Source organism: Phocoena phocoena, chromosome 5 (assembly GCF_963924675.1).
Source record: "Phocoena phocoena chromosome 5, mPhoPho1.1, whole genome shotgun sequence".
In the NCBI taxonomy this organism is placed as follows: domain Eukaryota; kingdom Metazoa; phylum Chordata; class Mammalia; order Artiodactyla; family Phocoenidae; genus Phocoena; species Phocoena phocoena.
In genome coordinates, this window is record NC_089223.1 from 106,299,604 (window position 1) to 106,314,460 (window position 14,857).

The 14,857-nt window shown below is 34.6% G+C and overlaps 1 protein-coding gene across 1 annotated transcript in view; it reads left to right on the plus strand.

Annotated features, from left to right (window-relative positions):
- Positions 1–14,857, plus strand: part of AIMP1 (aminoacyl tRNA synthetase complex interacting multifunctional protein 1) — a 49,233-nt gene that overhangs the window by 8,191 nt on the left and 26,185 nt on the right. Inside the window, exons 2-4 of the mRNA XM_065877753.1 lie at positions 5,001–5,134; positions 7,148–7,261; positions 10,017–10,184. Coding sequence (XP_065733825.1) covers positions 5,001–5,134; positions 7,148–7,261; positions 10,017–10,184 — 416 coding nt within the window. The remainder of the gene's footprint in view (positions 1–5,000; positions 5,135–7,147; positions 7,262–10,016; positions 10,185–14,857) is intronic.

The window sequence follows — 14,857 nt, forward strand, 5'->3', positions numbered from 1 at the left end:
CAGACAAGCAAAAGCTAAGAGAATTCCGCACCGCAAACCAGCTTTACAACAAATGCTAAGAAACTTCTCTCAGCGAGAAACACAAGAAAAAGACCCACAAAAACAAACCCAAAACAATTAAGAAAATGGTAATAGGAGCATACATATTGATGATAACCTTGAATGTAAATGGATTAAATGCCCCAACCAAAAGACAAAGACTGGATGAATGGATACAAAAACAAGACCCATCTATATGCTGTCTACAAGAGACCCACTTCAGACCTAGGGACACATACAGACTGAAAGTGAGGGGATGGAAAAAGATATTCCATGCAAATGGAAATCAAAAGAAAGCTGGAGTATCTATACTCATATCAGATAAAATAGACTTTAAAATAAACAATGTTACAAGAGACAAGGAAGGACACTACATAATGATCAAGGGATCAATCCAAGAAGATATAACAATTATATAAGCACCCAACATAGGAGCAGCTCAATACATAAGGCAACTGCTAACAGCTATAAAAGAGGAAATTGACAGTAACACAGTAATAGTGGGGGACGTTAACACCTCACGTACAGCAATGGACACAACATCCAAAATGAAAATAAATAAGGAAACAGAAGCTTTAAATGACACAATAGACCAGATAGATTTAATTGATATTTATAGGACATTCCAACCCAAAACAGCAGATAACACTTTTTTCTCAAGTGCACATGGAACATTCTCCAGGATAGATAACATCTTGGGTCACAAATCAAGCCACAGTAAATTTAAGAAAATTGAAATTATATCAAGCATCTTTTCTGACCACAATGCTATGAGATTAGACATGAATTACAGGGAAAACAACGTAAAAAACACAAACACATGGAGGCTAAACAATACATTACTAAATAACCAAGAGATCACTGAAGAAATCAAAGAGGAAATCAAAAAATACCTAGAGACAAATAACAATGAACACATGACGATCCAAAACCTATGGATGCAGCAAAAGCAGTTCTAAGGGAAGTTTATAGCTATACAAGTCTACCTCAAGAAACAAGAAATATCTCAAATAAACAATCTAACCTTACACCTAGAGGAACTACAGAATGAAGAGCAAGCAAAACCCAAGGTTAGAAGAAGAAAAAAAATCATAAAATTCAGAGCAGAAATAAATGCAATAGAAACAAGGTAAAAAGTGGCAAAGATCAATAAAACTAAAAGCTGGTTGTTTGAGATAAAATTGATAAACCATTAGCCAGACTCATCAAGAAAAAGAAGGAGAGGACTCTAATCAATAAAATTAGAAATGAAACAGGAGAAGTTACAACAGACACCGCAGAAATACAAAGCATCCTAAGAGACTACTACAAGCAACATTATGCCAATAAAATGGACAACCTGGAAGAAATGGACAAATTCTTAGAAACGTGTAACCTTTCAAGACTGAACCAGGAAGTAATAGAAAATATGAACAGACCAATCACAAGTAATGAAATTGAAACTGATTAAAAATCTTCCAACAAACAAAAGTCCAGGACCAGATGGCTTGACAGGTGAATTCTATCAAACATTTAAAGAGCTAACACCCATCCTTCTCAGTCTCTTCCAAAAGTTGCAGAGGAAGGAACATTCCCAAACTCATTCTATGAGGCCACCATCACCCTGATACCAAAACCAGACAAAGATACTACACAAAAATTATAGCCCAATATCACTGATGAATATAGATACAAAAATCCTCAATAAAATACTAACAAACAGAATCCAACAATGCAATAAAAGGATCATACACCATGATCAAGTGGAATTTATCCCAGGGATGCAAGGATTCTTCATAATATGTAAATCAATCAATGTGATACACCATATTAACAAATTGAAGAATAAAAACCATATGATGATCTCAATAGATGCAGAAAATGCTTTTGACAATTCAACACCGATGTATGATAAAAACTCTACAGAAGGTGGGCATAGAGGGAACCTACCTCAACATAATAAAGGCCGTATATGACAAACCCACAGCAAACATCATTCTCAATGGTGAAAAACTGAAAGCATTTCCTCTAAGATCAGGAACAAGACAAGGATGTCCACTCACCACTATTATTCAACATAGTGTTGGAAGTCCTATCCATGGCAATCAGAGAAGAAAAAGAAATAAAAGTAATACAAACTGGAAAACAAGAAGTAAAACTGTCACTGTTTGCAGATGACGTGATACCATACATAGAGAATCCTAAGGATGCCACCAGAAAACTACTAGAGCTAATCAATGAATTTGGTAAAGTTGCAGGATACAAAATTAATGCACAGAAATCCCTTGCATTCCTATACACTAATGATGAAATATTTGAATGAGAAATTAAGGAAACACTCCCATTTACCATTGCAACAAAAAGAATAAAATACCTAGGAATAAACCTACCTAGGGAGACAAAAGACCTGTATGCAGAAAACTATAAGACACTGATGAAAGAAATTAAAGATGATACCAGCAGATGGAGAGATATACCGTGTTCTTGGATTGGAAGAATCAATATTGTGAAAATGACTATACTACCCAAAGCAATCTACAGATTCAATGCTATCCCTATCAAATTACCAATGGCATTTTTTACGGAACTAGACCAAAAAATCTTAAAATTTGTATGGAGACACAAAAGACACCGAATAGCCAAAGCAGTTTTGGGGGAAAAAAACAGAGCTGGTGGAATCAGACTCCCTGACTTCAGACTATACTACAAAGTTACAGTAATCAAGACAGTATGGTACTGGCACAAAAACAGAAACATAGTTCAATGGAACAAGATAGAAAGCCTAGAGATAAACCCTCGCACCTATGGTCAACTAATCTATGACAAAGGAGGCAAGGATATACAATGGAGAAGAGACAGTCTGTTCAGTAAGTGGTGCTGGGAAAACTGGACAGCTACATGTAAAAGAATGAAATTAGAGCCCTCCCTAACATCATACACAAAAATAAACTCAAAATGGATTCGAAACCTAAATGTAAGCCCGGACACTATAAAACTCTTAGAGGAAAACATAGGAAGAACACTCTTTGACATGAATCACAGCAAGATCTTTTTTGATCCACCTCCTAGAGTAATGGAAATAAAAACAAAAATAAACAAATGGGACCTAATGAAACTTCAAAGCTTTTGCACAGCAAAGGAAACCAATAAACAAGATGAAAAGACAACCCACAGAATGGGAGAAAATATTTGCCAATGAATCAATGGACAAAGGATTAATCTCCAAAATATATAAACAGCTCATGCAGCTCAATATTAAAGAAATAAACAGCCCAATCCAAAAATGGGCAGAAGACCTAAATAGGCATTTCTGTAAAGAAGACACAGAGAGCCAAGAAGCACATGAAAAGCTGCTCAACATCACTAATTATTAGAGAAATACAAATCAAAACTACAGTGAGGTATCACCTCACACCAGTTAGAATGGGCATCATCAGAAAATCTACAAACAACAAATGCTGGAGAGGGTGTGGAGAAAAGGGAACCCTCTTGCACTGTTGGTCGGAATGTAAATTGACACAGCCACTATGGAGAACAATATGGTGGTTCCTTAAAAAACTAAAAATGGTTGTGTAGGATCCTTGTCTATTCTCTCTTTTAAGACTTCATGGCTTACATGTGTGAATGTGTTTTCCACTAAGATTTCTCTGTTACTAACATTGTTTTCTCTAAGATTCTGGCTTTGCAGACATTTGAGGAGTAACAGGGTATTCTGTATTCACTTTTGGTAAAAATTGGCAGAATTTAAAAGGTTATATATTCATTTTCATTTTTGTAACTTTTTTCCTCTGCATTTTCTAGACTATTAAATAATAGTCGATGAGGAGTTTACTGTGACTTTTCCAGGTTAACCACCCACCCCCCATTTATATTTTCTTCATTACTAGCAACTTTATTTTTATAGGGTTTTTTAAATTGCTTCCATATCATAAATTGTCAACTTTAGCATCAAGTGTTTTGGGGTTGGTTTTCTTTTTATAAAAATAGTAAACATCTTAGAATGTTCTTTATATAGGATGGTTATTGCCTAATACTTTGAAATTTAAAGCAATCTTGTCCACTACTAGCCATTTTTTTATCAAAAAATTTCACTGTTTATTGAGTGTATCATTTATTTAAAATTAGAATTATTTCAGCAATGCTTGTGGCATACTTTGGATTATAAATTGATGTTAAATTAGGGACAAAGTTCCTAGTATTGTTAATGATTAACCGTGTCTTTTCTGAGTGTGACTATTTGTCTTAACATTTGGCAGTTAGAACTTTAACGTGATGAATTAATCTCAGAATTTTGCTTATATATGCATTTTTCTGCTTACTGATATCTTGTTTTCTAATTTCTATGCATTATTATAAAGTTAAAATTCTAATTCAAATTTTTTACAAAGGATACAGTATATATATACTGATAATTATTTCTGAGTAGGTATGTGTTTAATATTGGTGTTTTCCTATTTGTCGACCTTTTTCTTTTAATATTTGTCTTTTCTAGTTTACATGTTCTTCCTTACTTGTAAGTTTGTGTATAATTAAATAAACAGTAGAAATATCCAATATATGAAAGAAACATACAAAAAAGGAATTCAGCAATTGTCTTTACTTTGCAACTCAGGTGTGGTACTCAGTTATCCCTTAGTTAAGGTTGTTGTTATTCTGTCCCTTAGTGTTCCTATCTTATGTCATAGTATTCTGTAGTATTTTAAAGCTTTTTTAATAATTTTCCAACCTAAAATATGATTAAATAGCATGTTTTCATGCTTTTAGGAAAAAATTGATTTTCTTTTCCAAACAGAATGAGGAATTAATCTATTAACATTTCTGCCTCTTGTTTGGTTTGTTGCTCTTCAGAGGAGAGTATTTTTCTAACATTGTTCTGTTACGGTAGAAAATGTTTTTCGTCTCATACTGCTTGTTCATGGTGTCCTGTACAATAAATTTATTCATTCTACAGTATAATGTATCACTTCCATTTTTTCACTTAGGATTTTCTGCCGTTTCTTGGCAAAAATGGCAACCAGTGATGCCGTTCTCAAGAGACTGGAACAGAAGGGTGCCGAGGCAGATCAAATTATTGAATATCTTAAGCAGCAAGTTGCTCTTCTTAAGGAGAAAGCAAGTAAGGAAATTTGAAAATTTAAATTTTCTAGGGGGATAACTTAAAATGAATTCATATATTAACATAGCAAAAAAATATATATATGTTTACCACCTATATTATTACTTCACAAACTTTATGATGAGTTTTATATTCCTTTAATATTACAATTATGAGTGAAATAATATAGGGTTAAGATAAGCTAGAATTGGTGTATAGTGAATATGTGATATTTAGAGAAAACAACATTATTTTAAGACTGATAAAAGAAAATACTTAAAATAAGTTGGTATAGAATTAGAGATTAAAAATGAATAAAATTGAGTGGAGTCAAACATGAACTCAAATATCTCCTCTAACCTTGTATAGAAGAAAATGTATACTTTCACATTACTCTCTGCTAGGGTATTTTCTGAAATGATTTTTACATTTTTTCCAGTGCTTAAGTTTTACATGGAAATTGCTATGGTGCATACAAAAAATATCAAATCTGAATTTCTGCTTTTAAAATTTAGGTTGTTTTCTGTTTTGTTTGTTTAAGTATATTTTATTTCTCAATAGCCAATGTTAATGTTATGAAAATTCCAGAATCTTTACCATCACTTATAGAAATAAATGCTTTTCTTTGCTACATAAAACTGAATGGCTTATAGAATCCTACATTCATTCTCTAAAAGTTTTTCCCATTATCAATTTTTTTCTTAATTTTAAATACTGTTTTAATTATTTTTATAATGTTTTATAAACATTGTTATTATTTTTCTTAAAATTTTAAAAGGATTTTTCTTATTTTTAAAAATTCTTAATATTTTCATTAGTAAGATGAAGAGATTAGAGATATATGTAATATAGAAGAGAATTAAAAAAGAAGTAATTTGTGAATAGTAGTAATAATAAAAATGTGTATTTCAGTAAGTAAATACTTAGGCAGGACTATACTGCCTGACATATGAGAGGGTCACATGCTACATGGTTCACATACATGGTATCACCAAAAATGCAACAGGTATAATACAGATTGATACAGTAGTGTGCCTTTGTATAGACAACTCAGATACCAAAAGCAGCTTTCAGTCATGTTTTTGATTTACTCAGAATGATGAATGATTCTTTATGTAAAGCTCTTGAACAAAACAAAGTACAGTCTACTCTTGATTTATGTGGTACTTGATTCCTAGAAAATTCAGAGTATAATGAAAATGTTTAAGAATGTTTATATATAAAAAGTAATTAGGATCTAGGCTCAAATAATTAACAGGAGTTTCACTTATACAAATGTACAATGGGCCGCTGCAAAATCCTGCAGAATGTAAGACGGTTCTTCATTTTACTGGAATATCTAGTATATTTCAGGACATCTGGCATCCCTGACCCCTGCCTAACAAATGCCAGTAGTGACTCCCATTATTTGTGACAACAAGAAATACTCCCACAGATTTTCAAAATCCCACCTAGCAAGCAGTAGCAACCCCACCAAGAATCACTGTTTTTCTTTTATATTTTTGTATACCTTATTGCTGACCTCGAATATTATGTGTTGAGCAAATCTTTGAAGTTATTTCATTCACTAAATGTTTGACCAGCTTAACTTTTGAGACATTAGGAGTAAAAGATTATTCAGTTCCTTTTACAAGGTAATCACTAAAAAGGAAGAAATGAGAATTTTTTTTATTGTTTGGTATCATTATTAGATCTTAGACTTTTTAAAAAGTTTAATATGTCTAATATTTGTCTCTCTTTCTTACAGTTAACCTGTTACTGACACTCTGAGCCAGGTTCATAAGAATGTTTATAAAAGCTAGGAAAATGATTGATAAACAAAACCTTTTATGTTGTTATTACTTCACAGATTTTTTCCCCTTTTTCTCTCTTTTAAATATCGTGTTATTTTAATAAATACTAAACTGATATAAAGAAACTGGCCAAACATTTGGTTACTAGCTTTGTTTAAACTGGCTATGCTTTTTTTAAGTAGTATCCATAAGAAACCTTTTAGAAAACAGCTGTATCTTAACTGGTTGTTCTTGATCCCAGTTTTGCAGGCAACTTTGAGAGAAGAGAAGAAACTTCGAGTTGAAAATGCTAAATTGAAGAAAGAAATTGAAGAATTGAAACAAGAGCTAATTAAGGCAGAAATTCAAAATGGAGGTGATTAATTACAGAAATGATAGGTTTTTATTCATAATAATAATTATATTGTTTATTAAGTTAGGTTTTATGCTTGGTTACTCATGCATTCATGCATTTATCCTCTTATACTGAAGAGAAAATATAGACTTAGAAAATGCAAATAAATGATCTTGCCTAAGATCATGCAAAAAGTGTCAAAGCTGGAGTTCAGAAAGCTGTACTTCTAATTTCTGTACTTCTAATCTCTGTACTGTGATCATCACTATTCCCTATTAAACTTGATCATCACTATTCCTTTGATCATCATCAACTATGTCACTATATAGTTGTTGAAAATAAGCCATAATAATATTTAGGTAACATTTACTAAGTTTTGCTTTATGCCAGGCACTACGTGCCAAGTGCTTCATATACATTATATATTTTATCCTTAAAATTACATATATACAAATATCCTTGTTTTACACATTGAAGTTTAGAGATGTGTAGTCATTTGCCTGAAATCAAATACTTTTTTTTTTTTTTGCGGTACGCGGGCTTCTCACTGTTGTGGCCTCTCCCGTTGCGGAGCACAGGCTCCGGACGCGCAGGCTCAGCGGCCGTGGCTCACGGGCCCAGCCGCTCCACGGCATGTGGGATCTTCCCGGACCGGGGCACGAACCTATGTCCCCTGCATCAGCAGGCGGACTCTCAACCACTGTGCCACCAGGGAAGCCCTCAAATACTAGTTTTAAGTTACCCAAGTCAGCATATAATTATCATTCCAACATTTATGTTGAAAAAAAAAATGAAAATTTTTATTGAATTATTTTAAAGGTTTCTAGATAAATTCACATTATTATAAAATGACAGTAATAGTATGAATAGTTCTATTATAATTTCAAAGTACCACATGGAAAAACATTTGATTATATTGTAGAAAATCCTTCCTGGGTGAATTAAGGAGGCCCAGGTGTAGTGAAACCCTGTCTTACTACTCCCTTTTGACCTTTATTCTCTCACTAAGTTATTCTGAATGCTCTAGTATGCATTCTACCCTAGCTAAGTAAAAGTAAGAGGAAGAAGCCAATAATGTATGCTTAAAACTATCAACTGGAGAGAATATTATTTTCACTTGAAAATAATTGATGTTTTCCAAGATTAGGAGATTTGGAATACATGTGCAGAATTAAATAAACAGGTAAAATATTAGCAGTGTAAAACTGCTTTTCATTTCTCCCAGTTCTAGAAGATCTCCCTGTAAATATTAAACTTTTAAGCTGTGATCTTAATAAAACGCTGAAACAAACAGTTTGAATTAAAGTACTGAATTCTCTCTTGTTGAAACATAAAATAGGGGTAGATGGAGCTTCATATTACTAAAAGAAGCCTTGAAACAACTTAAAAATACCTCTGAAAAGTGGTTTGAATATTGGCTGGAATATAAGCCACATCAAAATCCCTCACAAGATTTTATTCTTCCATGTTCACTAGGCAGTGAGTATGTTTTTAACATTGCTGGAGCAATTTTCTTTACTTCTTTAAAATGTTTTTTGAAACAGAATTATGGGCAAATAATGCTGCTATCTCTCTCCATTATGTCTGATGATTGTTACTAAAACATCTTTTCAGTTGATTGTTCAACTTAAGAGAAAACCTGAGTGAAAAACATGCCATCTTGCCAAACCATGAGGGGGTGTAATCTCTGGAGATAGACAACCTGGGTATAAATTCTTACTTCCCTTACTCACTATGTGTGTGATGGGCCAGTTTCTTAACTTCTGTATGGCTCAGGTTGATCATCTGTAAATGTGGATATGAATAAAACCTATTGCTTAGGGTATTTATGAGAATTACAAGAGTTAATTCAGATAAAGCATTTTGAAAAGTGTCTGGGACATAGTAAGTTTATAATAAATATTAACTTACATTGTTGCCATCTAAAATTTTCTCAGTTTAATCATTAGTGATTGAAGGAGAATAATGCATTTATTCTTTTATGGTTAAAATAAACTTAATTTCTTGGCAGCCTTTCTACAGTCTCAGATAGTAGAGACTTGATAATCATACACACTGAATTTCCTTTTTAAGAAGAGTTCATGTTCTACCATATGACCCAGCAGTTCCACTCCTAGTTATATATCCAAAAAACCAAAAACACTAATTCAAAAAGATACATGTACCCCAATGTTCATAGCAGCATTGTTTACGATTGCCAAGATATGGAAGCAACTTAAATGTCCATCAACAGATGAATGGATAAAGAAGATGTAGTATATACCTACAAACACAGTGGAGTACTGCTCAGCCATAAAAAAGCATGAAATTTTGCCATTTGCAGCAACATGTGTGGACTCAGAGGGTATTATGCTGAGTGAAATAAGTCAGACAGAAAAAGGCAAATACTGTATCATTTATAGGAGGAATCTAAAAATTGTAACAAACTAGTGAATATAATAAAAAAGAAGCTGACACAGATTTAGAAAACAAACCAGTGGTTACCACCCAGGAGAGGGGAAGGGGGAGGGGCAATATAGGAGTTGGGGATTAAGAGGTACAAACTATTGTTTGTACAAGGATATATTGTACATTATGGGGAATATAGGCAATATTTTATAATGACTAAATGGAGTATAACGTTTAAAAATTGTGAATCACTATATTGTACACCTGTAACATAATATTGTACAACTATATTTCAATTAAAAAAATAAAGAGTTCATATTTGTTATTCACAGTTTTCCATTTGTTTGTTGTTTAATATAAACGACATTATTTTCATTTTCTCTCTCAGTAAAACAGATACCATTCCCATCTGGTATTCCACTGCAAGCTGATTCTGCGGTTTCTGAAAATGTGACACAGTCTATACCAATAACAGCCATATCTTCTGGTGCCAAAGAGCAGATAAAAGGAGGAGGAGGAGAAGGAGAAAAGATGAAAGAGAAAATTGAAAAGAAAGGTATTTTTGAACAGTTGAAGTTATTTGGCACTTGACTTGTTTATCACCTGTCAGCATTTTTGATAATAATGGTGTCAAGAAGAAAGTTCAGACTTTTATGAACTAAAGTTAGGAACAATAGGATAATGGAACATGGAACCTGGGCTCTAAAGGATGACAGAGTAAGAGTGTGGCATTTGAGGTAGAGGGACCAGCATAACTAAAAACAAAGTAGAGATTAAGTATAGAGGCTCATGTGTAGTTTGGTATGACTGAATTTAGGTGTATATGTAGGGGATAGTTTCAGAGAAATCACAGGTAGAAAGTTAGCTTAGAACCAGTTGTGAAGATAGGAAAGGGATATTCCAGTCAAACCAGAATTTCTGAACTAGCATGGGGGTGTTGAAGTTTTAGGAACCCATTAAGATCTGAAGTGCAAAGTATATCACAGTCCACTTAGGCAACTAGAGTAGAAATCTTAGAGTCAAGCTTAACTTGTCCCTGTCCCTCAATTTCATATTTAATTGGCTACCAAAGCCTATACAAGCATACCTCAGAGATATTGCAGGTTCAATTCCAGGCCACTGCAATAAAGCAAATATCACAAGAAAGCAAGTCACAAGAATTTTTTGGTTTCCTAGTACATATGAAAGTTATGTTTGTACTATACTGTAGTCTGTTAAATGTTCAAAAGCAGTGTGTCTAAAAAAAATAGTGTATATAACTTAATTAAAAATACTTTATTGCTAACACATGCTAACCATCATCTGAACCTTCAGCAAGTCATCATCTTTTTGCTTGGGGAGAGTCTTTTCTCAATGTTGAGGGCTGCTAACTGATCAGGCTCATGATTTCTGAAGGGTGGGGGCCTGTGGCAGTTTCTTAAAATAAGACAACAGTGAAGTTTGCTGTACTGATTGAATCTTTCTCTCACAAACTGTTTCTCTGTAGCACACATGCTGTTTGATAGCATTTTACCCACAGTAGAATTTCTTTCCAAATTGGAGTCAGTCTTCTCAAACCTTGCCATTGCTTTATCAACTAAGTTTATGTAATATTCTAAATCCTTTGTTATCCTCAACAATCTTCACAGCATCTTCACCAGGAGTTGATTTCATATCAAGAAACCACTTTCTTTTCTCATCCATTAGAAGCAACTCCTTATCCATTAAAATTTTATCATGAGATTGCAGCAGTTTAGTCACATCTTCAAGCTCCACTTCTAATTCTCTTGCTATTTCCACCACATCTGCAGTTCCTTCCTCTACTGAAATCTTGAACCCCGCAAGTTATATATGAGGATTAGAATCAGCTTCTTCCAGACTCCTGTTACTGTTGATATTTGACCTCTTTCCATGAATCACAAATATTCTTTTTTTTTTTTTTTAAAACATCTTTATTGGGGTATAATTGCTTTACAATGGTGTGTTAGTTTCTGCTTTATAACAAAGTGAATCAGCTATACACATACATATGTTCCCATATGTCTTCCCTCTTGCGTCTCCCTCCCTCCCACTCTCCCCATCCCACCCTTCCAGGCTGTCACAAAGCACCGAGCTAATATCCCTGTGCCTTGTGGCTGCTTCCCCCCAGCTATCTACCTTACTACGTTTGTTAGTGTGTATATGTCCATGACTCTCTCTCGCCCTGTCAAAACTCACCCTTCCCCCTCCCCATATCCTCAAGTCCGTTCTCCAGTAGGTCTGCGTCTTTATTCCTGTCTTACCCCTAGGTTTTTCATGACATTTTTTTCCCTTAAATTCCATATATATGTGTTAGCATACGGTATTTGTCTTTTTCTTTCTGACTTACTTCACTCTGTATGACAGACTCTAGGTCTATCCATCTCATTACAAATAGCTCAATTTCATTTCTTTTTAAGGCTGAGTAATATTCCATTGTGTATATGTGCCACATCTTCTTTATCCATTCATCCGATGATGGGCGCTTAGGTTGTTTCCATCTCCGGGCTATTGTAAATAGAGCTGCAATGAACATTTTGGTACATGACTCTTTTTGAATTTTGGTTTTCTCAGGGTATATGCCCAGTAGTGGGATTGCTGGGTCATATGGTAATTCTATTTGTAGTTTTTTAAGGAACCTCCATACTGTTCTCCATAGTGGCTGAACCATTTCACATTCCCACCAGCAGTGCAAGAGTGTCCCCTTTTCTCCACACCCTCTCCAGCATTTATTGTTTCTAGATTTTTTGATGATGGCCATTCTGCCTGGTGTGAGATGATATCTCATTGTAGTTTTGATTTGCATTTCTCTAATGATTAATGATGTTGAGCATTCTTTCATGTGTTTGTTGGCATTCTGTATATCTTCTTTGGAGAAATGTCTATTTAGGTCTTCTGTCCATTTTTGGATGGGGTTGTTTGTTTTTTTGTTATTGAGCTGCATGAGCTGCTTGTAAATTTTGGAGATTAATCCTTTGTCAGTTGCTTCATTTGCAAATGTTTTCTCCCATTCTGAGGGTTGTCTTTTGGTCTTGGTTATGGTTTCCTTTGCTGTGCAAAAGCTTTGAAGTTTCATTAGGTCCCATTTGTTTATTTTTGTTTTTATTTCCATTACTCTAGGAGGTGGGTCAGAAAGGATCTTGCTGTGATTTATGTCATAGAGGAATCACAAATATTCTTAATGGCAACTAGAATGGTGAATCCTTTCCAGAAGCTTTTCAATTTAGTTTGCTTAAATCCATCAGAGGAATCACTATGTATGGCTGCTATAGCTTTAAAAAATATATTTCTTAAAGAATAAGACTTGCAAGTCAAACTTCTTGATCCATGGGCTATAATCTCATTGTACATCTTTATGAGAGCTCTTGGGTGACCAGGTGCATTGTCAGTGAGCAGTAACATCTTGAAAGGAATCATTCTTGTGAACTGAAAGTCACAACAGTGGGCTTAAAGTATTTTGTAAACCATGTTGTAAACAGACATAGTGTCATCCAGGCTTTGTTGTTCCATTTATAGAGCACAAACAGAATAGATTTAGCATCATTCTTAAAGGCCCTAGGATTTTCAGAATAGTAAGTGAGCATTGGCTTCAACTTCAAGTCACCAGCTACATTGGCCCCTAACAAGGGAGTCAGCTTGTCCTTTGAAGCCAAGCATTGACTTCTCCTCTCTTGCTGTGAAAGTCCTAGATGGCATCTTCCTACAAATAGAAGGCTGTTTCATCTGCATTGAAAATTTGTTGTCTAGTGTAGCCACTTCATTAATTATCTTAGCTAGATCTTCTGGATAACTTGCTGTAGCTTCTATAACAGCACTTGCTGCTTCACCTTGAAATTTTATGTTATGGAGATAACTTCTCTCCTTAAAGCTGATGAACCAAGCACTGCTAGCTTTAAACTTTTCTTCTTGCAGATTTCTCATCTCTCTCAGCCTTTACAGAATTGAAGAGAGGGCTTTGCTCTGGGTTAGGCTTTGGCTTACGGGAATGTTATGGCTGGTGTGCTCTTCTATCCAGGCCACTAAAACTTTCTCCATATTAACAATAAGGCTGTTTTGCTTTCTTACCATTCATGGCTTCACTGGAGTAGCACTTTTAGTTTTCTTCAACTTCTTTGAATTCACAACTTGGCTGTTTGGCAGAAGAGATCCAGCTTTTGGCCTATCTTGGGTTTTGACATGCCTTCCTCACTAAGCTTACTCATTTCTAGCTTTTGAATGTGAAGAATGTGTGACTCTTCCTTTCACTTGTACACTTAGAGGCCATTGTAGGGTAATTAATTGGCTTAATTTCAATATTGTGTCTCAGGGAGTAGGGAGGCCCGAGGAGAGGGAGAGAGACGGGTTGGCTTGTTGGTGGACAGGCAGAACACACACAACATTTATTAAGTTCAGCATTTTATACGGACATGGCTTGTGGTACCCCCAAACAATTACAGTAGTGACATCAAAGATCACAGCCACAGATCACCATAACAAATATAATAATAAGGAAAAAGTTTGAAATACTGTGAGGATTACCAAAATGTGACACAAAGACACGAAGTGAGCAAATGCTGTTGGAAGAATGGGGCCAAGAGACGCTTGATGCAGGGTTGCCACAAACCTTCAATTTGTAAATAATGGAGTATCTGCAAAGTGCAGTAAAGGGAAGCACAATAAAATCAGGTATGCCTGTAATTCCTACCACCACAACATATCTGGAGCGCAGCTCTGTTCCTCCATTTTGTTAGGTGCTACCAGGTAGTTCAGGTTCTCATGATCTCATCTAAATTAATGTTCAAGCCTCATTTTTTCTAGTCTGTCCTTCCATTGCTGCTAAAGCTATTTTTCTAATCATAAATCTGACTCCTTTTTTTATTTAATTTTCTTTTATTCCTTTCTGGACTTCATTTCCCCAGGCATGTCTAAAAATGTGCTTTTATAATTCATTATACATGCCTCTCATAGTATTTAAACTCAGTTAAAATTTTTTTGGAAAATATAAAATGGCTCAGGGATCTGTGAGCTAACCTAAGCCATTTTAGCACTTCTGAGTTCTTTTGGTAAGCATCAATAGCCTCTGTTAGAAGTAGTTAGCGGCTGTACATCCTCTCCTACATAACTTCACCACTAGGTGGTATGGTTACAAAGAAAGCAGTTCAGACTAATTCTTTCACTTTATGAATTTTATTAAGTAGGCACAGAACAGTCATGCAGCCTGTTCTTATAAGTTTGGTGAAGTCCGTCCTCAAA